This window comes from Aquila chrysaetos, chromosome 4, assembly GCF_900496995.4.
Source record: "Aquila chrysaetos chrysaetos chromosome 4, bAquChr1.4, whole genome shotgun sequence".
NCBI lineage: Eukaryota > Metazoa > Chordata > Aves > Accipitriformes > Accipitridae > Aquila > Aquila chrysaetos.
In genome coordinates this window covers 54,416,560-54,442,005 of record NC_044007.1, presented here as the reverse complement: position 1 = coordinate 54,442,005, position 25,446 = coordinate 54,416,560, and the positions used below count along the sequence as shown (strand labels likewise).

Sequence of the window (25,446 nt, the reverse complement as noted above, 5' to 3'; positions counted from 1 at the left end):
CCCCACAATTTAAAAAGGATGTGAAGGTCCTTGAATGTGTCCAGAGGAGGGTAACAAAGCTGGTGCAAGGGTTGGAAGGCATGTCCTGTGAGGAGCAGCTGAGGACTTTGGGCTTGTCTAGTTTGGAGAAGAAGAGGCTGAAGCGTGACCTCATTGCTCTCTGCAGCTTCCTGAGGAAAGGAAGTGGAGAGGGAGGTGCTGATCTCTTCTCCCTGGGATCCAGTGACAGGATGCGTGGGAATGGTTCAAAGCTGCGCGAGGGGAGGTTCAGACGGGACATTAGGAAGCATTTCTTTACCAAGAGAGTGGTCAAACACTAGAACAGGCTTCCTAGAGAGGTGGTCAATGCCCCAGCCCTGTCAGTGTTTAAAAGGCATTTGGACAATGCCCTTCTTAACAGCATGTTTTAACTTGGTCAGCCCTGGAGTGGTCAGGCAGTTGGACTAGGAGATCATTTTACATCCCTTCCAACTGAAATAGTCTATTCTAACATTGCCATAAAGGATTAGAGTTTCCCTGCTAAGACTTTTGGTGATGAAAAGACTATGTGAATGTGAGAAGGGGGAGGGATAGAGCAAAGCACACAAGATTGTATAGCTTGAAGATGTATGGTTGAAATCCTGCCACTAGAAGACATGGTACCGTATCTGCTAACTCCTTCTGCAGTTTGTTTTGTTCTGCTGACAACAGCTGCAACCTTAGCAGAGAAGCCCACAACCAATAAAGAGTACAGTCAATGGGTAAAGTGGGACAGGCCAGCTTTAGTGTAAGTGCCTCTGAGACTCACCATGCATCAGTTGGTTTGAAGCCTAGAGCTTTTCTGGGTTTTGGGGTTTTTTTAGGAAAGAAAGACGCTCTCTGCGTTGAAATGTAAACATGTTTTTCAAAGGAAAGCAAAAGAAGACTTAGAAGTGGAGCGTTGAATGCTAACAAGTGACCCTGTTGTTGCTGTTCAAAACACATTGTGCTGTTGTTCTACATACTGGTTTATCCAGTCTGAGGTTTCACGGCTTTCTGCACCTTAGGCCAGATATCTGCTGCAGTTCTCTGAAGCTGTAATTATTACACCTTGTGCCTGCAGGGCACAATTGAGTACAAAAGAGCCAAGCCTGAAAGCAGAGGAAGAAGCAAATCTCTGTTTTTAACGGTTACCAGCGATTTATGAAAGCTTCTTTTTTAGGTAGTCCCATGAGTGTTTTGTATGTGTAGAAATAGTGAAAACTTGGGCATTAGCTTCAGCAGCTCTCCTGTGGTATGGAGTTTTAACTGAGAGCAAAACAAAAAAGTTCATGTGGGACACAAATGGCATTTTGTAAGAGTAAAACATCCTGGAAGTGAGTGAGGAAGCTATGTCAGAGACTAAAATTACCATCTATTAGGCATTTTGCATAGATGTGCTGGAGGCAGGCAGATAGTGGGTGCCTCCTTCCTGCATTTCCATTTCATTCAACATACATTTCCTTGGGAGTATTTTTTTAATTTTTAACTGATGCTATATTCTATTGCCAAGTTGTTTTTCTTTTGAAGACAGATAGGTTACACAATCCAGTGCCAAGAAGCCGTCGAGCAAGCCTGTAGCATATTATTATATAGATAAAACAAAGGCAAAAAAAGTATGTCATTCTATTTTATTTGTTGAGCAGAGTCTGGTTTTGGTGGTACTAGCTCATATTGAACCCACTAAGAGTCTGCTCCTGAAAGCTTTGAAATGTAGTGCCTCCAGCAATACATCCTCTTGGCAAGTAGACCTTGATGGTGTACACTGAAAAGCCAGGGTGTTAACTGAAATTACAAATGGTCATCTGAAACAGAAAGATATCAGAGCCTAAGGCACTGGGGAAAGCAGAAGGCAGCTGTGTCGTGCTCCCTACCGTGGAGGTAGGGGCACGGAGAATGAGCCTGAATTAAGGCATTTGCTTTTCTCTCCAGTACCATGGAAGGTGTGGAAGAGTACACTGTGTACTAATGCCTTGGCTCTCAGTGAGCCCTGACTAAATGACTGAAAAGAAATCCTGTGTGACCATGTGCCTGTGTGGGCACACGTGTTTGTTTGGGGTTTTTTTTATGTGTGTGTGTGTGTATGCATGCACGAACTTCAGGGCAGGTAAGGGATTTGTCAGGTTGGTGGCTAAATTAAACTATTTTTTTAAAAAACTAGATTGGACCAAAAGATTTTCATTGTAATGTCAGACTAGAGCTAAAGTCTTTCTAGCCACTAATAGGAGTCTAACAGCTTTTCTCTGGCAGGGGCCAGTAGCAGGTACTTAGGAAAAGTATAAAGGAGTGTGTGTAAAGGAAAAGTATAAAGGGTGTGTATGAAGCGCTACTTCTCCCAGTAGACCTTCCCAATTTAGCAGTCTGTTGTTCAGGGACTTCCTAAGCCAGATATGACATCTGTGTAATAGCTCTTCCTGGACCTATCTCCTGTGAATTTGATCAGGTTCCCTTTGAACCTATTTTTACCTTTGGTTTTCCCAGGATCCTGCGGCAATTTAATTACACATTGTGTAAAGAAATACTTCCTTTCACTAGATGTAAATTTTTAGACCTCTAAGCCTTGCAACTGGCTGCCTTCCTCCCCACAGTTCTTACACTCTGAGAAATGGTGAAACATCACCTAGTTGGGATTTCATAGGTCTCTCATATCCCTCCTCAGCCACCTGTTTTCTAAACCAAGAAATGTCTTTCCTCCTATGAAAGCCATACCATACGTCCAATGATCCTTGTCCTCCCTTTTAAGCTTTTTCTGCTGTATCAGCCTGTAGCAAAATTATTTGCTCTGCTCATCAAAGGATAAATACTACCAAGCTGGAGAGTTCTGCTCACTCCATATTTTTCAGGTGTATATTGTGCAAAATGGTGGTTGCATAGCCATGACTTTTGCATTGTTTAACAACACCTGCTTCAAAAGGACTGTAAGCAGCAGGCACTATATTAAAATGTTTGTATTCTAGGCCACTATAAAAAAATATGTACACAATCTATTATTAAAGTGTTCCAGGGATTGGTGTGGCTGAGAAGTTAATTTGAGCTTTCTTCTGCAGAGGAATTGGTCTTTTTTTTAATTACACAACACTTCTCAACTCCTGTTTTGCTTTGCTCTGCTCCTCTCAAAGCCCCAGAACAACATCCACTAATTTCCTCTATTATCGGCAGGACCTGGTACAGTCCTCCTTGAAGTCTGCTGCACTCCTGAGGTATCTGGGTGCATCAGGTATATAGGATGTGAAATTCTCCCTCAACATCCTTCCATCTGCTCCCTCCCCAGTTGCAGATTAAATACACCTGATGAAGTTTTGCTGTCAGTTGCACTTGTCTAATCGGCTATCGTTCTTCAGTGGAAGGTGGAATGTAAATGAAAGGGAGTGAAATGGTGCCCAGCATCCAGCACAACTGTCTGCTCAGTATTTTCATTGCTGCTTGAGCTCAAACTAACCAAAATATCATAGGGAAATGGGTCCTAACACTGGTTTCAAGAGTAAATGTGAGATTGTGAACAAATTAGAAGCTAACTACTAGCTGCATGAGTGCACAGGCATCCTGGATTAGTAAAAAGGGATGGGAATCTGTCCCTATTCCATTCAAAACTATACTAATTCTCAAGCCTAAATATTAGTAATTTAAGTAACATCTACATTAATTACTTTATGGTCCTACCTTCTTTATCATCACGGGGCAAGACAGATGTCTGCTTAGCTTGTTTTCCTGTGTTCCTCAGTGCATCAATTTCTAGAGTTACCCCAACTCTGTAATTATTTGCCTGCAGATTTTCCACTCATTGTCTCTACAATTTACTGCTTGTCATATCTGATCTCACTACCACCCCCTGCAACTGTATTAGGTGTCTCTTACTCCTTACACTTCCCTCTGCTCCTTCTCTATCAGCCTGTTCACCTCAGATGCCTTGGACTGCAGAATTCAGTGTGCTGTTTACGTAAAGAAAACCCACCCAAACTCAAAGCCCCAAACCTTCTCTCTCCCCTGCTTTTGTCTTCACCCTCAGGGTTTGCTCTCTGCCCCCAGAGGTTCCAACATAGGGAAAATATGGAAGGTGAAAGAAGCTACCTACAGGGTAGCAGCCATCACAATGAGGGTCACATAAATAGTGACTGACAATGCTAACTTTGGTGAAAAAGAGAAGACCATTTTGAAACTGAAGGTTGAATGTGAAAAACATATGTCTGAACACTGGGAATGGGCACTAAAATTGTGAGAGATTAGCAGGTACATAATTATGAAGAGTAATTATGAAGAAGCAATACAAAATACTTATCTGGGTTAAAAATGCTTATCTTCTTTATAAATGGAATGTATAACCTTATGTAGATAGTGGGCTCATTGGTATTACTATCTTATCAATCTTACATGTATGATTTTTAAATGTGGCTTGTGAGTTTGGGTGTGTAACTTCAAAGGGGTGTGAGTTTTAAAAGTTGAAAGATAGGCCACTTCTTAAAATTGGGGGCCTTTAACTTTTCATTAATTGGTAACCTAAAATCCTGAGCTGCTGACACTATTAGCTGTCTCTTGGGCTAGCCTCTGGCTTTGTTAAATCACACAACAATTAGGGGTACTTGCCTCAATAAACAGTGAGTTTGCATGGAAAAAAGAGATGCTTGTTTGTTGGCTTGCAATGAGAAAATAAGTTTATGCTGATCATTTCAAGAAAAAGCACCCGAATGTAGCACTGAAAGCCATGACTGTCAGTCTTAGGAGAAGTGGCAGAATCTTAATAACTCCTTTCTTACTGAGTTACCTAGAAAAAGCTTTCTAAACATTTCATGTTTGTGCTCTCCAAAGCTTTCGCAGGTTTACACGATCTAACAGTGTAACAACAGCTGTGCAAGCAGACCTGGATTTCCATGAGAACTTTGAAATAATCGACCCTCAAGAGGAAAATACATGTTCTGGACAAATATCAAGACAATTTTCCCGAGATGCAAGTACCTCTACCGTTAGCATACAAGGGTCAGGAAACCATTACCATGCATGTGCAGTGGATGATGACTTTGATACAGATTTTGATCCGTCAATTTTACCTCCTCCTGACCCCTGGATTGACTCTATAACCGAAGATCCTCTGGAAGCTGTTCAAAGGTCAGTGTGCCCACGAGATGGCCACTGGTTTCTGAAGCTACTTCAGGCAGAGAGAGATCGTATGGAGGGCTGGTGCCAACAGATGGAGAGAGAAGAACGGGAAAACAACTTACCGGAGGACAGTAAGTAACTGCATACAATAATATTGAAACTACAAAGAAGCATTTAATATAGGTCAAATTTACTCCAGTGATTTCTGTATCATGCCCTTTCTTATTCAGCTATGGTCGTGATTCTCAAAAGGACTGTATGTATGTATATAATAATCCTTATTAAAGTTGACAGGGAATGCAAATGCTCGGCACTTCTGAAACTCCAGAGGTATTAGCTTTTGGGATTGCATAGTTCATCGGATAATTAGGAGATCGTGGCTAGGGATCTTGTAGTATTAATGTTTCTTAACTCTTCCATTTGAAATTACTTCTCATAACCTTAGAATATAATTGAACAGATTCTAGTTCCTTTTCATTAAATTCATATTTTAGTTGCCTTTTTAGATGGTGATCGGCATCAGAGTCTTCAGATGCTTCTCCCAACTGAAAGAGATTTCAGTCATGCTTCCAAGTTGTTCTCCCTCTCTTCCCCTCTCCAGCCTCCCTTCATCTCCCTTGCGGTTCTCATTCCCCTTTGATCTTCCCGATAAAACAAGGTCTCCATATTCTGTGATAAACAACGCACACATGCAAACTACATCTCAGTTGTCACTGCTGCCAGAAGTATTACCCTACCTGTAAGGTAATGGGAATGTCTAGTAAGCCTTCATTAGTAAGAAGGGTTGGGTAGCTCAGGTCTTATTCATTCACTCTAATTAGGGAAGAAGAGCTAAACATGTGCCTCCTTGTCCAGAATTTTTTCTCCCAGTCAAAATGGAAGTTTTTTCCATTTATTTCCATCACAAGGAGCAGTTCTATTGATAGCTGTCAACTTCTGGACATAGGTAAACCTGTGAGCTTAGGAACATGCTCCTTGTGAATGAAGCTTTTTCAAATTCTAACAGAGAGCTTCTAGAAAACAGTAAGGAGCAGCTGCATATAGAGAGTTCAATATTGTGTAATTTAGGCACACCTAAGCATATTTTCCTGGATATACAAATAACAATTTTCCAACCCCCAAGTTAGCTCCTACCAAAGCAAGGGCTACTACTTCAGCTCCAGGATTGCTTCTTCCAAATTTCTAACCCTTCCTTTCAAGAAGGGTGGCACTAGAATTATTTTGAGATGTGAAGGTTTTGATTTATGGAAAGGAATTAACACTGGCAAAAAATAAATTTTTTTAAATTCTTAGAAATGTTTCTGTTATTCTTAGCTGTTTCTGCTGGAACTTTCCATTCAACCTAATGAAAGAAACAACCATAGAGAAGTTTGATCTAGATAGTTAAAGTTATACACTATTGTAAGCAACTGGAAATTGACTTCTAATGGAAAGTATGAGATAACCTTAACATTAAGGTATGTTAAGATTTTCTATTTCTAAAAAATTTCTGTTAGATAATAGGCTAACAATTTCTTCTGAGGGAAAAATATAGAAGGATTAACCTTCAAAGCAGATCCAGATTCCCCAAGTTTTAGAGTATTTGAACCTCATTTTTAATTTACATCATCAATACATTCCAAAATCTCTTTAAAAATGTATCAGAATACAAAGGTTTTCTGTTGTTAGTATGCAAGAAATAAACCCCATGAACTAAGAGATTTTAGATTGAAAAAGGAGTATGAACACATAACAAATAGGAAATACACAACATTTGCCAAGTCCAAGTCAAAAAACCCACTTGCTTTCTCTTTGCCACAACTTAGATTGGACATAAGGAAGACATTTTCCACAATGAGGGTGGTGAGACCCTGGAACAGGTTGCCCAGAGAAGTTGTGGATGCCCCATCATTGGAAGTGTTCAAGGCCAGGTTGAATGGGGCTTTGAGACCTGATCTAGTGAAAGATGTCCCTGCCCATGGCAAGGGAGTTGGACTAGATGATCTTTAAAGGTCCCTTCTGACCTTTCTGTGATTCTATCATTCTATGAACTGAGAATAATGGAAAAACCTACAAACTTTGTGCACCAAAGTAGTTGTTCACCTTGGGAAAAGAACATGAAGTGAATTTTACAAGACTGATACATGCAGAATGTGTATATCCATGTACAGAATTTTCTCTCAGTGTGTTGGTGTCTTTGATGCATGATAATTTTAAAGGGCTCTTATTTTGAGCAATCGGTAGAAGTCAGTTATGAGGAAGATAAAGGAGTGGTTAGGCTGGCTATTCCCAATGCCTCCTTACAGCATGCATGGCATGTGTCCTGCAGATTGTTCCTCCTCTTCATTTTTCTGACATGAAGCACTTCTCGTGATTTCTGAAAACAGGAGGAGGAAGGGGGTTACTTGGGTTTTGTGGTCACTGGTGAGGTACTGGTTTTGGTGTGACACTGTTGGCCGCTTTGGCATGTGGCAGCTGCCTCCTGCAGAGGCTGCACGGGGCTTTCTGCTGCGGCACAGCATGCCCCACTCTACCTGGTGCCAAGGAAAAGCATATGGCTGGGGCCACTCTGCCCGCTCAGCAGCGCCAGAAACAAAAGCCTGGCTGTTACAAACCCTGCCCTGAAATATGTGTTTTTCATACATCTATAAACTTTGAAGAGAGGGAGGAAAGAGCAGAAAAGGTGCGTTTGCTTTGGTTTTCCTAATGAAATATAACCAGAGCAGGGAACACCCCCTTTGTTTTCAACCTGACATCCCCAGCGTGTGTTTGGCCAGATAACAAAATAACAAGAACGTGTGATGAGCGAGGTTTTCTCGATGCCATGGCAGCTGACAGAGGGCTCGTCCCCCCGGCGCTCCACGTAAAACGATCCGCGCTTCCTCCAGACAATGCGGCCCTTGTGCAAAACAGCTGTCTCGGGGAGACGGCTCGCTGCTGTTTGACAGTAGCTTGTATGTTACATAGATACGTTGGGTATTATCTAGCTGGGAATGAATCTACCAGATGGGATTGAATGTTTCTAGCTGGGAAAGGGAGTCTGCTGCTGTGTATAAAAACAAGCTGTGGTTCAGTGGCTGCACGATGAAATGCCAATATAGAGAGAAATGTGGCTTCCCTTCTGCCATGAATTATTTATTGTATAGTATATTCTGGTTTTATCTGAAATCATTTTCTGATAAAGCCACGGCGTGTATAACAGGCAGATGAATACCACTCACGCTTTGAGCTAGGATACTTGATATTGTGCAGCGCTGTTAGCGAGCAGCCTCTGACCACATTTTTCCCCAGCGGCAGTGGGCACAGGAACATGCACCTACGGCCTCAGCCTGGCTTTTGCTGGATTTTTTGCTGTTGTTTTTATTTCACATGGGGCATTAACCTTTCTGGAAAAACTGGAGGGCTTCATTTTGCTTCCCCTTCAGAAATGTTTCTTTTTCACGTGGGGTTGTAATGTGGCTTCGATGCAAAGATAACCATTGGAAGAAAACAGTGGGCCTGATTCACCACAGGTCAGGTGTAATGTGAGTTTAGTGGCGAGACCAGGTAGGCCAATCAAGTAAAAACTAAAACAGAAAACCAAGGCTCTGACAAGATATGTCATTATAACTGTCTTGTGTGTATATTATACTCCTCTGCGCTAGTCTGCAAACAAAGGTTGACCTCCAATCTGCAGTAACCTCGCTGCTTAGGACTAGAGTCTCTGCAAATTCAGCCAGTTCTGGCAAATTATGCAATGCTTGCACACTTTCTTCTGTTTTGTTTTGTTTTGATTGTTTCAAAGGAAAACTTAAAAAGTGAAGGCTCGACACAAGAGAAGAAAGTTAAGGAAAAGACACATTTTTCATAATAGTTGTGCATGGCAAAAGAAGAGGAGACCCATGCAGTCACTCTGAGCCATGAGCAAGGAAAACCATTTGCCAGTCCTCTGCAGGGCTTCCCCAAGCTGTCCTGGTCCCTGCCGCTCGGAGGAGTGAGGCAGCCTTGTCCTGCAGTGCGCTGATGCAGCCTTGCAGAGGGACCGTCACCAGCCCGACGTGTGGCCGAGTCCTGCTGGAATCCCCCTGGCTACGTGCCTCTGGCCGTATGCCTGACTCGTCCTTTTCTTGTTCTGGTTTTCTTTTCTCCCCAGAAGGGACTTCTCCATACACAAGGGTTTCTCCAAGGAAAGCCAGCTCCTGGCTGGAAGCCCTGCCAGTGTCCAAAGGCTAGCAAGGAAAAAAGAGAAATCCACAAGCAAGGAAACAATCTAGTAGGGGAAAAAACATGAAGTGTGCTAATAAAAACCAAGTAAGCCAGAGAACACATGGAAACTGCTTTACTCCCAGTGAACAGCATTTACTCATGCAGGCAGCCCTATTAATTTCAATGAGATCACTCCTATAAGTATATATGACTCAAAGCTAGGACTGCTCCTTCCATGGTTTGCTCCATTTGGCTGTTTTCTCCTTAACAGCCGAGCTTAAAAGACCTGAGCAGTAGCTTTAACTCTGAATTTCCTGGCTTTTGTCATGGTTGGCATTATTTAAATGTAGGTCTGTCAACATGAATAGGCTAAAACGCTGGTCCATCCTGGCTTGGAAATGGATTGTGACAGCTCTATGGCAGGATTGCTTCATATGCACAATGCTCAGCCAACATCTGCAACACAAATGTCAGGCTGTGTCCCTGTAATTTCGGCTATTGTTCCTGCCACTTGCTCCTGGGGCAATGAGCAAGTCGCTGGGTTTCTGTTCCCTAGCTTGCGCCCTACCTACCAACCAGGTGTTTTCACATTAAGGGCATTTGATAGTCACAGTCCTAAAGTGCCTCCTTTGTCGCTTGTTAGACCCTAGGGCCTGTCAAAGTTGAAATGCAAACAGATCAGTTGATGGTTTAGGGCCAAATAATGCTGCTGCTCCTTCTATCCCGTGGCTTCTATGATGTGATGACTTTTCACATCACTTCAGGTGGTTTTTGTTGTTGTTTTCTTATATTTTGTTATCCTTGTTACACACGCAGTCCCCTTCCAAGGTGGAGCAGATGAAAATATCACCATTTTTTTGCTTGTGTTTGCAATTCTTTTTTTGTTGTTTCGTTTCTTTTCCCATGAAAACATGGAGGGGGAAAACACATAGAGCTCTACAATCCCAAAGTAGGTCCTATGTGGTTCTTTTAGAACAAAGAGAAGCAAGAACTTACTGCTTGAACAGCACATAGTCTAAGTCTATATTTAAGAACGTTTTAAAAACGAGAACAGGTTGCAGGGTTAGAGACACAAGGAAATTCACCGCATGTGTCTATCCTAGAATAACATTCTGCAACCCCTAGTCAAGAACAATAATAGTGAGGAGGCACTCCACAATAGCTGAGTTATATCAAAATAGCTATACCGAAGCAGTTCTTCCAGAATAGACATAACTGTCTATTTCTTAAAAGTCGTCACAGGAGAGAACTGGGTTTACAAGGAAGAGAGGTCAAAGCAAAGGAGGCGGGGTGGTGAGGGAAGGAAAAATTCAAACTATAAAAACAAAACACTGCAGTACACACTCTTCTCCCCCTGGGGATGGGGTGACAGCAAAGCATATGATGGATGTTAATACTGTTGCTTAATGCATTACTGGAAGGCATTCAGATCCAACGGTGTTGAGTGTGCTGTATAACCCTGTATGGAAGAGAAAGCAGACATGAATAACATTATATAGGTGTTTAAATCCGTTATGACTGCATCTTGATGGGTTGGTATTTTTTGTTGTTGCTTGGTTTTATACATTTTGTTTGTATCCTATTAGCCAAACACATCAATTTGAATGTTTATGTTTTTCTCCTGTACCCCATCTCCCTTGCTGTTAAAGATTTCTCTGATCTTTTTCTGATGTGTTTTGAGTATTATCTTTGCAATTCCATTTACTTTCTTGGTATTTGGCTTCAAACCTTTCAGGCTTTTCTCCTAATAAAGTATCGGTCTATTTTTACTTTTTGGGTTTTTTACTACACCTTGGCCTTTCTCTTTGGCACTGGAGGTTTTGACTGAGTAAGGGAAACTAGCATTCTGCCTTGAAACACTAAAAGCAACGTGCGTTTGGAAACAAAACTTAGGCTATTGATAAGGCTTTGTGCCTTCTGGAGAGATTCCTTTCAGTCTTTCACATGCTTTGTCTTTTTTTTTTTTTTTCCTAAATTCCGTGACAGAGTTGGTTATTGACGGGTTGCACATTAACAGGCCACTTGCTTTGGAGGGGCGAGGAATCAGTGACACTTGACTAGATACAGCCGCAGCTACAGCAGAAGTGGCAACAATAGAGAACAGCATCAGCATGCATCCCACAGTCAGCTGGGATGATGGTTTTTAGGCAAATGGCCAGTCGCTAGGCAGCCAAGGACAAGGACTTCCTTTTCCCTCTGCTGAGATCTCTGAATATTAAGCTTTTCTTCCCTCAAAGAAAGGCGAACATTCCCATCCATCACCAACAAGGTGTATTTACATTTCTTCGTGCTTGGGATGTGATTTTCAACTCGGGTGGTGCAGGTTTCCAGGAAGAGCCTGCCTTGTCTTTTTTTTGTCCTGAGAAGTCAAGAGACCATTTTTTCTCTCCTTCTCAAGTCTTGGGAAGCGTCAGAGTAGCCGAGCTCCAGATGAGGCAGCTGTTCCCAAATATACTCAGTGGGAAGAGTTTTCATAACAATGGGAACCACATGAAAGCTCCCGGAGTAGCTCCTCCTACTATTGAAAAGTCCTTTCAGTTGAGCGGTTTGCATATTGGGTTGCATAAATGACTAGACACACCAAGGGGTCCATTTTCAGCACTGTGCGCATAGAATTAGACACGCAAGCCTTGCTAACAATAATGAGAGTTGTGTGCAAAACTCCCTGTGCAATATGCTGAAAATATTCTGCTTAGTGAATCTTCCAGCTCACGGATATTTCCTGGCAGTGCTGAGTTCAGTTCTGGGAACAAAATGAAAGTCTGGGCTCTGTGCATGTTCACAGAGCTCTCTCCTATAGTTTCTGAAAAAAATTTGAAAAGACTCTCTCTTCCCTCACCTTTTTTTTCCCCCCCTTCGTATGTCTGAAGTATAAGTGAACTCCACATCCCACTTTTCCTTCAGCAGCCTTAAGAAGCAAGCTTTAAGGCTGCTGAAGGAAAAGCCATTTGCCTTGGAGGAGCAGAACACAGATTTTGTACTGCTGTGTGTCGGGTTTCAGTTCATCACGAGTGTTTGTGCCAGTTTGCTTAGTGTGTGACTATGCAAGTGAATCCTGTGGAGTGGCCTTTCTCTTGCCAAACATTGCATGGTGGCATTCTGGTCGCAAGCTGCCATCATGCACTGCAGCTGGTCACAGGACTGTGAGACCCTAAAAATGTTGTTAGAAGGGGTTATAGCAAAGTTGTGTTTATTTATTTCTGTATTTATTTACTTTTCATTGTGGTAAGTCAAAATACTTAGCAGTATTTTCCCAGTGGAGCTCTGCTAACATTGTGTTAGGTTTTATACAAAAAGTGACCATGCCCAAGGGATGCTACAGAGGATGGCAGCTTAGGACTAGTATCTCTTCTAGGCTCTGCCAAACAATTCACTCACCTTGAGCAGGCCACTTCATCTCTTTGTTTTTCCTGTTCCTCCCTCACCTGCCTCATGTATCCAGACTGTAAATTTGTCCTGGGAAAGTTGCTGTGTTTGTTTGAGGGCTGGGAGAATGCAAATATCTATGAGTAGAAATGATAGTGAAAATTGTGACACAGTGGCTGCCATTCATGTTTTTCATTAAAGATGTGGTAATTATTTTTTTTTAGTAATTTAATTAGTTTTTAAATCAATATTTAACCAGAGAATTGGGGGATAATAAGTTGCTTCAGCTGAGAGGGCAAATTAATGATGGAGCCAGATACATCCCGGATGCCAACATGTTTATTTAAAGACACTGCATATAGCTTAGTTGTTGTTTTTTTTCCTGAGCATTGAAAGTCTCAAGCAAACCAGTAGCTGCTTTCTTGCTCACAGCATCAATTTTCTTTCAATCAGCAGTCCCCAAAATCACAGCCTCTTTTCTGGATTCACTGTCCTACTGCCAGTTGAGGCCATGTCTGTCTTTCTGTCTTTCTGCCCTGTTTCTGCATGCTTGCTTCTTTTTTCACATACCCACACACGCGCGCATGCGCGCACTCGCACACACTCCCTGTGGACCAGAGCTCAACAAAGCCCCAGGGAAATGCAGGTCTCTGAATGCACCACTGTATGCCTCGGTTTTGGGTAGAGTATTCCCAACTACCCCTTGCAGCACTAAAACCCCACCGTTTCAGTGAGGTTGAATGCAACCAAAACAGTATGAGCTCCTGTTTTGTTCAGAGGCATTTACTATGGGCTGTCTTCTGGTTCACTGCAGTACTTCACAGCGCTCAGTCAGTCCAAAGAGACCACAAGTACCCAGATGTCTGTACAAAGGAGTCCCCAGACAGCACAGGAGCTGGGCTAGGACTCTGACACCTCCCTCCAGGTCACCAGTAAGGAGGAGAGGACAGTGTGTGATCTCTCCCTGAAGCATGCCTGGACATCCCGATTCAAAGGCAGAAGCCACTTCAGATTGTGCTCATGCAGAATACTCAGAGGGTCCAAATGAGATTCATCGGTGTACATTAAAATCACCATTCCCTTTCGGGGGCTTAGATCAAGCAACACTCAGCTAAACCTGGGAGCAAGGCGCCAAGTTGCTAAGCGAGGTGGCAGAAATGCTCGTAGATGCAGTGTTTTCCAAACAGTGTAGATGGCATCACAGGCTTTGAAAGCTGCATGTCCTTGCACAGGGAGCTGGGTTTGCATTTAACGCCTGAGCCTGGGTCACAGTGATGACAAGAGGTGTAAGTTCTGGTGAGCTTTCTATACAGGTTGCAAAAGCTTTTGATTAGCCATGTTTATACTGCCATGGAAGCACTCTTTGCTGATTACAACTGGTCTCACTGGGGGAATGAGAGTAAGATGCAGCAACAGATTAGTATTTTTGCCTAGTGCAGATCTGGCCTTAGATTTATCAGTTTCCCTCTAATCTGTGACTGAGAGATAACATGCTTTTTGAAAGCCAGAGCTGACTACTGCACAGCTTTCTCGTCTCTTTTTGTAGGGTTTTAGTTGCCTGCAAAGAAAGGACCGTGACTTACATTTCTTCTTCTCTCAGTTCTAGGGAAAATTCGAACTGCAGTGGGCAGTGCCCAGCTTCTCATGGCCCAGAAATTTTACCAGTTCAGAGAACTTTGCGAAGAAAACCTGGTATGTAACTTTTCTGCTAGACACTGTTGTGTGCCTTTTACAACCTCTGAATAATCATACTTAAACTAGACAGATTTTCTAACATGGTAGTTTTTCCAGTAAAGGCCTTGATATGAATTTGGGAGTAACTCTATGAAACTTGGTGGAGTCAGCATGAGTTTCACAATAGCTTGAGAGCCTGAAAATAACCACAGGCAAAAGCTTTGGGTGAAATATCACTGAGGCTCTGCTACTGATTTCAGAGGAGCAAGGATCTGTTCCTTGACCTCTGAGTTCAGATTGCATGGGCACAGAAATATTTGGGTAAAAGACTTTAAGGTCTTTCAGGGTGGACAAGAAGTGTCATGAGTGGGGCTTTCCCATGTAACCCCAATGCCACCTGTATTAAACAAGACAGAAATACCAGGAAATCAGACACTGAAAGTTGGTGCTTCATGTTCCACAACCCCAATAGTGAAAGACAGAAAAATAATTTCCCAGAGTACTAAAAGGGCAAAGAGGAAAAAAAGCCAGTATGTTATCATTATTATTACTGTATGTAATTGGCATGTGCTACCACTATTATTATTATTTACTATTTTTATGCTGGTAGTAGTAGTAGTAGTAGTAGAATCAGAATTATATTCCTGTTGATAAATAAAAATACATTTCATACCATGTATCTAAAGCAGTATTCTCAAAAATGCCAGCATTTATAAAAATTTTCAAACTTTTTAATTAACAATCCATCCTTGCAGAGTAGATATAATACATTTAATTCCCAATTTTGGCATAGATTCCTAGAAGCCCCAAAAGCATAGAGCATCATTCTCTGTCAGCATAGAATAGGGAAGGGAAGGCAAACCCTGTGATACTCACCAGAGTGGGGTGACCGTCTTCCACTTCAGTTAATGCACCTTTGGAATCAAGCCCCAGACTAGAATCTGCCTCAGTGGACAAATGCAACAGAAATTGGCTCTGTCTGAATAAGCCTTCCAATTCTTAATACAAAAATTGAAAAAGCATTCTGGTTGCACATTTTTGTAAATAAAGGCCTACAACTAGGCAACCTGCTAGTGTCAAGCACTGAAAAACTAGGGATCCAAGTGTAATCTCTGGTCTCCTTATGAATCTAAAAATATATGCTTTCTTGTTGTCAATAATTGCTCCTTTGGTGGTATAATCATCCCAGCAAAATAATTTGTCAGTGTTGCTGTGAAAAGTGCAAGAAATTTCATAAGAAGGCAAGAAACTGACTCCTTTGGGTTTATTGTTTCTGGTGAGGGAGAAAACTTAAACACAGAGTAAAACTTGAGCCATGTAAAACAACATGCAAGGTTCTAATAATAATGTATTTATTAATTAATAACAATATATCAATGTAATCTTACAAGGCCACAGCACCCATGAAACCTTGCTGACTCAGATTGGTGTAGGGACTCCTCAGCATTTACAAAAAAACATGCTTGAAGTGAGTGTATGCAACATCTCATTTTATTTGAAGAGTTTCAGTTGGCAACCAGCTTATAGAGACACGTCCTGTAGAAAGCTTTCCCTCATAGGAACTTTGCCAGCAGAGCAGGGACCATTTCATGTATGTTCACTGCATGCAGAAAATGTTCAGAGCTGGGTTGCGCTGAAGGGACAGAAGACAGCACAGGACCTCTTGGATCACCATCCTCTGGCCCATGCTGCACTGGAGATGCTAACAGTCCAGGTGTGCTCTTCTGAGCAATACTCTTGGGCTGATGAACTGGACTGAGTTTGCACACACAAAGCAACACTCCCCACACGCATCCCAGTCTCACTCTTCCCAAAAATGCACCTGTAAAAATGGGATTACTGTGCTTCTGCATGTTCTTTTCTGAGCTTTTCACCCTGCAGAGGTTATTCTTGTCAAAAAAACATGAAGAAATTGGCCTGGGGTGTGTAAGGGGCAATTTTGCTTCACATGGTGTATTTTTGTAGACCTTAGGTTCTCAGGGTATGGAAAAAGCGTTCACGCATGGGTATGTCACTATTTGCACGTGCAGCAAATGTACATTTGCACATGTATCAGTCTTTTTACAAGTGTGAACGTTTCCTCATGTAAGTGAAGAGGAGGCTGGCGACTGATTTCAGTGTGGTTGGGATATCACCAGTTGGGCCCAGGAACATCCCTAGGCAGATCCTGCCATGGGGAACCTGCCACGTGCCCTTTCCCCGTGGTCCAAAGGGGCTGGCCACTGCCTTCGGTGAGTGGCAGCTTGCAGGGGCACAGCAGCTCAACACTGAGCCAGATTCCATGAAAAAACTCCGCCAGTAAGTAGTGCTCTGCTTTGCTTCTCTGTGTCTCTCCGATCACTTGGATCTGCTGGAACTGCTTTGCTAGCAAGATTCGTAACCATTTGCACAAATGCTTTACATTAAGAGGTACTAAAACCAATGTGTTTTTTTCTTCTGTTGCACAGAATCCTAATGCACATCCACGGCCGACCTCCCAGGATTTAGCAGGGTTTTGGGATATGCTGCAGTTGTCCATAGAAAATATTAGTATGAAATTTGATGAACTTCATCAGTTAAAGGCCAATAATTGGAAACAGATGGATCCTCATGACAAGAAGGTAGAACATTGTAGATTTTGTATGCTTCATTTAAAACCCTGCACAAATACTGGACAGATTAAATAGGCCTCTGTGTTACAGCGTTGACGTTAAAAATGTGAAATGAAGCTCATATAAAATTAATTTCATTGTAATAACAATGTTTACATAATAATCATCTGGGATATTATCTGTAATATGTTTCAGGCATATTTTTAAACCAAATCTGTCTTTGTGAATCGGATAATGGGAATGTGGTACTTTGTTAAGCTTTATATTTAATCATATTAGACGATCAATCGTTGGAAGGAACTGCCTTATATATTGATTCTTAAAATTAAATAAATCACATTTACGGTTCATATTATTGCATATAGCAAGAGTTCTAGGTTGTGTTACTGAAAAAACTTAGGGAAGCACTGTAACCATCGCTGACTTTGGTACCAAGATTACAAACAAAGCAATATAAAAAATATGCCTTCCAAAATGTTACATGAAAGAACTACATTTTTTTTTGTCCGTTTGTTTGTTTTTCATTTATTTTGGGTTTTTTTTAATGGGTGAGTTCATAAACAGGTTCACTTTGCTGGTAGTGTTGTTTACCCAAGGTAGCATAAAAATAATCTGGAGCTTTGGTCTTTTTTTTAAAATGTAGTCTTCTTCTGTCACCATGAAAAACTACCACATCTCCAAGTGTGAGCCACATTTCACTTTCCATTCTCATTTGGCACCATTGCCTTATTTTTCTCCTCACTATCTGCATCGAGACAAACAGCACTTGGGTGAGCCAAAATACACAAATGTTTCAGAAAATCCTTAAAAGACAGACCCATTCCTAGAGGAATCAACAGTCTAATGTTGCGCTTCTATAGGTATGTAATTTGATGGCTGAATTTCCAGTGTGGCTGGTCTGATAGCAATGAATACAGACAACAGGTAGGGTCACCAGAAGGAGGGGGAACGTGACTTACAGGTACAGTGGCTCAGACAGGAGTCCGGGCTGCCCCAGCTTACGGTCAGCTGGCTGCTGATGACCAAAGTGGTGTTTTCTTTTGGAAAAATAACCATAATAATATCAAACCCCATTAATCTTGCAGCAGGAAGCTTGCAAAGGCAGTGCTGGTAGCACTGTCCCTCCTCCTCCAATCAAGACTAAATACTCATTCCTGACTTAGGAGTGCCATGTTCACACCATTTGTGCACACCTAGTGTGTTTTGTAGGGGAAAGAATGGGAATGTGTTTTCCTAGCCCAAGGTACTGAAGGCAAGTCATTTTCTTATCTTCTTTTTTTTTTTCCGTATCTATCAGAAAAGGAAGTTAAAACCGTCAAACATGCATGCACAGAAATGCTGGTATATGGTCTTTCATTAGCTTTTACAGTAAAGCGGGTAGGCCGAGTGTTTGCAATTGCAGCAGTAAGAAACGAGGGCTTTCCTTAAAAAAAAAAATGTGCCTTTTCTTTGCTTCTGAAAAACATTTCAAAGAGTTTCCAACAAAAAGAAGACTGTAACGGGTTAAAGGAAGTTAAGTAGTGCTGAAAAAAGGGACCTACAGTAGGAAGGTAAAGATTTTAAAGAATTACACTGACTGTGTTCCTGTTTCAACAGCATTTGTCTATGATTTTAGATGAAACAGATCATGTCCTTTCTTAAAAAGGATTAAAAAAACAAACCAAACTTTCTGTGGAATTGATATTTGCAGTTGCCTTTGGCCTTTGCCACTGGGCCGTTTTTAAGCAGCATAGATTAATCCTTGGACAGAGAGAAAAAGCAAAGTATGAATAAGTGTAACTAAGCACCTTTATATTTCGAGCCATGGAAGCTGTTGTGAGCAGCATGAGAGAAAATGAAAGGGCAGAATGGGACCTTTGTAGTGCGATAAAATCCCTTCACTCAGAGACCATGTTCACAGTTGGAAGGGGATGTAACTTAAAAGACAATCTAATTAACTTGACGAAGTCTTTGTGGCCGCCTGAAATTCAGACCTGAATACACTTTTCTTTTTCAAGAGAGATCCCTCTCTGAGGGGGTTTTTTTGTTGGGGTTTTTTTTTTTTTTTTTTTGTGTGTGTGTGTGTACATGCACCAGGATATACATAAAAGTCCTCCTTGTTGAACGCATATCTGGAGCTAGCTGCCACCATGATGATTAATGCATGTTCTCTTAATGGTTTTTAAGTTTTTCCTACCAGTTTTTCCTATTTCTAGCTGATTGTAGCTTGTCATGCCTATTTAGCAGGAGGCTAGAGTTTATGAGCTTGCACAGTGAGGCCCAAAGTGTGGGATTTTTGAGCAGTCATTAAGCCACTACAAAATATATACATAAATATGTGGTGTTTTTAAAAAATATTTATTCTGATGCACCAGCTGCAGGCAGCTGGTTCCCATCTGCATTTGGGAACGCCAAAGCCACGGTATCTCCGTGTTGCAAGAGCGCCTAGCATTACGCATGAATAGAAGAGGGTAGCCCGGGAGTCGGGGCCCTCCAGGGTTCCTCTGCTAAGAGCGCCGTCCGCTCCCCAGCCGCCGGCGGCTGCGCTGGCAGCGGGAGGCCGCGACCGAGATGCTCTCTCCTTTCTAGTCCCTGGCACCAGGAGGAGACACCTGGATCCCCCCCCCGCCCCAGGGATCCGCACTAAGTGCTTAGCGGTGGGGGCCCTGGCCCTGGCAGCGCCGGGCGTTTAACGCACCGTCCCGAGGAGAAGTAGCACTGCGGCCGGCCCTCCCCTCCCCTTTGCCCTTGCCCTGTGTTTATGAACCCTTGAGCACAAAAGCCAGTTCACTGAAGACAGAAAGGCAGATAAGAGCTAACAAACCTTAGGTAAAATGTGTGTTCTAACTACTGACGTATCCTAGTTTTTCCCGCCTTTCCCTGAGAAGCTGTATAATGCCATTAACCTTCTGCTTTGATCAGGAGAGAAGGGTCCCTCCTCCAGTGCCAAAGAAGCCATCGAAAGGTCAGGTGCCACTCATACGAGAACGCTCTCTGGAAAGCTCGCAGCGTCAAGAGGCCCGGAAACGGCTGATGGCTGCCAAGCGCGCTGCATCGGTCCGCCAGAACTCAGCTACCGAGAGCGCCGAAAGCATTGAGATATACATCCCCGAAGCCCAGACCAGGCTATGAAGGGATCCAACTGGGAGGACTCTCTCTGGCAAGACAAGCCTCATGTATAATCTGCCCCTCTAGGCTCCTGCTCAAGGTCACCACGAAGTATTTGTACCTCCTCCTCCTCCTCTCTCTCACTCTCTCTCCCTCCCTCTGCCCCTCCCCTCTCTCTGTACGCAGCCACCCTGATGCTCCCAGTGAACTCCACTGCCGTGACGTAGTTGTCGGTCCTCCGAGAGATGTCCTCTAATCACCCTTGCTTTCTGAAGGTTCGCCCATGTCATCACAATGCTTTGTCACATGTACTGATGCTGCCACTTTGCCTCATGTAAACGAGTACGATCCTCTTTTTTTTTCTGTTTGAAACAAATAAACGCAGCGCTCAGACTTCCACACACCCGCTTACCTGTAAAGTAGATGCTCCGTTTAACTTACTCATGATCTTTAGTTGACCTAAAGCTAGTCTGTTACCCAGTGTACAGCAATATCAAACTGTAGGGGACTTTGGAAATTTCAGTCATGCAGGGTGATCCTTTCGGACTCTGCCGTCTTCCTCACAAAAGATGAAAGGAGCTATGACTTGGATTCCCTTCTTTTTATTACTGTTTTTTTTAAAGCAGATGGCGCACTTTATTCTAAACCTCCGAATCACACCTTCTCACCTGAATTTAAGGAGTCACACAAAGGGAGGGGGCTGGGGCGGGAGTGGGGAGGAGGGGGAGAAAAAAAACACAGCTCTGGGAGGTGAAAAAGTGGAAGTATATCCTGCAGGTGAGATGGTGAGGGATAGAAAAGATCCTGTGGAAAGATACCTGCACACTCACAGCTGCACAAACTGCCTCATTTTTATTTCATCAATCACTACTTAAACATTTCAATCAGCAGAAGATTGTAAATTCGATCTTCCAGGGAAATAATCTATTTTGAAAGGCAATAAAAGAGTGAAAAGGAAGGAGATAAGAAGCAATGACAGTTGAAGAGATAATATAAAAGAAGGATTTTCTTGTCCGAGTATTAAGAATTTTTAAAATTGTACTGTATTGTCAATTCCTCTTGTATTGTATTGTATGGATTATATTGGTTAAAAAAAAAAAGAAAGAAAAAAGAAAAAAAGCTTGGTTTTGTTGATGTCTTAATCTCGGTGGGACCATCCGATCTCACACATCCACGCAGCCACACATGGACACCTGTAGGCAAATTGCTGTACATGGAGCCTCTGATGCTTTTCCAGGCCAGGCTTGCTTTGCTCAATCCACAGCCAGTTGTATGCTACAGTTCAGACAGCTTATCACCAAATGGTCCGTATCTAGGAGTAAGTTTCTAATTCAGCCTCCTCTTAATAGTATAAAATACCCATTTGAACAAGAACAATAAAGTATTTTTCACAAGTTATGGGTCAATATGAACTTAATTTTTTTCACGACAAGCCTTCCTACCCTGGCTTCTGCCATTGTTTTGCAATCACGAAAAATATGCATCCCAAGTAGCTCGTTAATAGTGGGGGGAAATGGCAGACAATAGGGCTGGAGAGGAGCCTGAGAGGTCATCCCCTGCGTGTCTGTCCCCCCCAGCCAACCCCAGCTGAGGCAGGAGCTTGTCCTCCAGCTCCTCCGACGAGGAACGATGCTGACCATGCCGCTACCAAAATCTCTTGTGCCAACATTAGGAAAGCTGTGTCAGGCATGTTGCTGAAAGCAAGTTGTGTGCGTGCATGCGTGCGTGTGAGTGTGCGTGTGAGTGTGCTCACACGCATGCCTAGCTGGCATGTGCTGCTGAAAGCAGAATTAGCATGAGCTGGTTTGGATGATAGGGCTGCTCCGGGGCAGAGGAGCACTGTGTGGCCCCCAGCCTGTGCGCAGCCCCACGGTGATGCTTTCCGGACCCCTCCGCTGGTCCCTGCATGCTCTGTGCCCTGGCTGTCAAGGCAGGGGTACATGGGAGAGGGAGGCAGGCTGCTTTCTGCTCCGGATGGGAACAGGCACAGGGACAGCCCCCCCATGGAGGGGCACAGGGTGCAGTCATTGCTGCACGCCAGCGCGGGCTGCCTATGCCCATAGCTGTCAAACCTGTATGGACAGTCGCACCCGTGAAAAATCCTGCTGCACGGGTGCCATAATTCTGCAGCTTGCATTTAAAAAGCATTTAAAGTTGTCATCAAAAAGTTAAGCTCTTGCTAAAACTATTCATCGAGACCATGCCAGACAGCTTATTTTCCTACGACATCATAGCCAGGTGCTAATTTAATTTTATTCAAGAAAATAGGAGAGGTAATAGGTTCTGGCACCAAGTATTTTCATGAGAGCATACTAAAACCACTAGAGAATATGCTACCTCTCAAAGCCATTGATATCTGAGCTATGTCTTTATAAACAGGGCACAAATATTTACTGCTGTGGTTTACAAGATAAGGGCTAATAATTTAATATATAAAAGACTTTTAACTAGAGTAATCAGAAATCCAGTGTAACCCTAGAGTGCTTTGTGTTACAGGAGCTTAAAAAGGTTTGACCCTCCAAGCGTTTGAATACCAGTGTATTTGCTAGTTTTGAAACACTGCGTTTAACTTTTAGCAGCAATGAAATATCACCATGTTTGCAGTATGTAATAGTGCCAACTGCCACTTTTGAGCGTATGTAGTCATAGGAAGTATTAATTATTTGGAACTCATTTGTACTGAAATATTCAAAGCAGTATCCGGGTGAGAGTCCACATTCACAACTGTGTCGCAGACTTACTTAGTTTTGTGAACGTTTTACGAAAGATGAGTTAAGACTTTGGTTGACAAGTGGCTACAGAAATTTATATCCAGCAAGTTCCCCCCCCTAAAAATGCAGAAAAGCGAAGACTATCTAGTGTTGTACGTTACAAATTATTGTATTTGTATATCATAGAATATTTTTCTTATCTATTTTAAATGAATTTATTCTTAGCTGAATGCCTGCTAATTCATTTGGCACTGGAGAGGGTATTATAATGTTTGTGTAGTTTTTTAGCAAAATATTAAATATACAGCCAAGATTAGAAAATATAAAATAGAGTAATTCTGCCCCTAGAATGCCACTAGTTAACCACTTGACTCATTTACCAACACTAATGCTAGTATATTTGCTCTATCATCTGTTTTAGTATAATTTGTAACTGGTTTTAGTCTAACCTGCCCAGTGTATATTAAAAATGCCTATATTCTGTTTCACTTTGGGACTAAACTATTGCTTTTTTTTTCCTCGGGGAAATTTTAGAAAAGGTTCTTTTTGTCTCCTGCTTCAAAAGTTAAAAAAAAAAAAAGAAGTATTTATTATATTTTTTGCAGATGTTTCCATAAAATTCTCGTAATCTTTTTGTAAAGAAAGTTGAAGAAATGGATTAAAGATTTTTAATATTTGAAAAGGTAAATAGAAATAATTTATTTGTAATATATTTCAGTTTATTTATTGGTGTTCCCTTAATGCTTTGATGTGCATTATCACTTTAATTTAAATTGTATCTTTGTGAATTTATTGGTTTTTTCATTTGGGGTTTTTTTTAAGGAAAATGGTCAAATGCATATTTTAACTAACTGGAATGTAAATCACGGGCCTACCTGCATTCCCAAATGTGATTTTAAAAATGTTTTTTGATTTGAAACAAAAGACACAAATTTGAAAGCCTTTAGACAGAAGAGAGTGGTTTTATGGCTTAACGATTTGGGTTTCCATAGGATTACCTATCTGGTTTGTGTGTGGACAGGAAAATGTAAATAGATGAGTGTTTCCCATAATGTAAAAAGAGCAAATTAATAAAATAATTAATGCACTGCTTGTAAGAGCTGTGGGTTTTCAATGCAAATTCGTTCTCCCAGAACTGCCAAGGCATTTCATTTGATGTGGTCAAGGATAAATGCAGAATGTTTCTCTTAAGCACGCATTGCTTAAGACGGATCCTGCAAAGTCTCATACGAAGCGTCCTGCTGAGCGCCCTGGTAGTGCTCATCTGCACAGAGTTACTCACAGGCGTGAATGTTGCCATGATCAAGGCCTTGAGCCTTAGCAAAATCTTCAAAGGCACTTCTGCACAGAGCCCAGCCAAACCCCGCTGAAGATGTCAGGAGTTACACTGGTGACTTCAAAAGAAGCAGCAAGAAACCCGCAGCCTGTTTCTTTTTCCCTTCGCTGATTCCCTTCATCTTGCTCTTATCTCGGGTGATGGCTGAAATGCAGGGAGCAAAAGAGATCCCTGGCAGAGATAGCTGACTTTCCCTTCATTGGAATCCTGCTTCCAGACAGGGGTTTTCCCAGTATGTGAAATAAAGACAGTCACCAAATCCCATAGAAATATATCCTGGATTATGTTCATAGCTATACCAGCATTTAAACAGGTTCTGATTCAGTCTATAGAGCCTAATAGTTATATTAATAGCATGCCAGTGCTGCACCACATACCATCTGCCCATGCTTAGATACTGTGCACAGGAAGATCAGAAAGATTTGTGCCAGGGATCTATAGGCAGGGAAACTTCTGCTTAAAGTTTTGTTACCACCGAGATGAAGGGATTTCTCTTCAGCTGCTGGAATTCATGTTCTCATTGGTCACTGATAAAATGATGCACCAGGGATGGAAAAAAAATATTTTACTATTTAAAAACCTTTCTGAGGTGGCTGGTATCTTTTTGTAATGAGAACAGATGAGAGGGCATAAAATAGCAGGTATGTTTCAAGCTGTTCTCTGGCAGAAGAATGAAGAAGTCCAAACCGTGGCTCATAGCCCTGCCTTTCATGCATGCTTAAGGTAAACTTTATCCCTATTTATACTCAATGTTCCCTTCCAGATCAAATCATGAGCCTTCCCCAGAAGCATAACTTGTTGTCAGTTTGTTTGCCCAAGTCTGTTCTCTCCTGCTAGACATTTATTTTTGCAGCACGCAATAGGCAAATAATGCATTTCAACCGTCAGTTTGGAGCATGCTCACCTATCAATCTGTTAAGAGTTGGTTTTGACTTTGAACTGACATTTTTGATAGCAATTAATAATAAAAATATTGGCTGCTCTGCTGCTATTGGCATTTGTTATTGGAATCCTAGGTTTATACATGATATGGAGTGCAGTCAACAAGTGAAGTTCTCCTTTCCCACTATGCATCACGTAATGGGGCCGGGTCAGCCCCACCAGCCTGCGATGCACCGGTGGGCTTGCAGTGGGCAAACCTAGGACCAGGGCCCACAGTTGAACATACTCATCCCCTTTCCCTTTAGTCTGATGCTATGCCAGTGACCTAAAAAAAAATTGCTATCCTGCTACAGCAAGCTCATTCACAACCACCTTCCTTCCTTTCCCCATGCTTTTGTATGTGGCAGGGAAGTTTTTACAGCCCCCCTTCTGCGCTGCTGCTCAGCCACTTTTGCGGCAGGAGAAGGTAGCTGTTATCGCTTGATTCATCAGGATGCATTTGGATGCCAGCTGCAAAATATGAGGTAACTGGCCTTTCCAGCCAGTG

At 42.2% G+C, this 25,446-nt stretch overlaps 1 protein-coding gene across 7 annotated transcripts in view; it reads left to right on the top strand.

Annotated features, from left to right (window-relative positions):
• Positions 1 to 23,778, top strand: part of DLGAP1 (DLG associated protein 1) — a 424,396-nt gene extending 400,618 nt beyond the window's left edge. For all 7 annotated transcript variants that reach the window (XM_030012046.1, XM_030012047.1, XM_030012044.1 and 4 more), the window contains 4 exons: positions 4,801 to 5,219; positions 14,219 to 14,310; positions 16,740 to 16,892; positions 19,785 to 23,778. In XM_030012046.1, coding sequence (XP_029867906.1) covers positions 4,801 to 5,219; positions 14,219 to 14,310; positions 16,740 to 16,892; positions 19,785 to 19,994 — 874 coding nt within the window. In that variant the 3' untranslated portion in view covers positions 19,995 to 23,778. The remainder of the gene's footprint in view (positions 1 to 4,800; positions 5,220 to 14,218; positions 14,311 to 16,739; positions 16,893 to 19,784) is intronic.
• Positions 23,779 to 25,446: the final 1,668 nt, after the last annotated feature.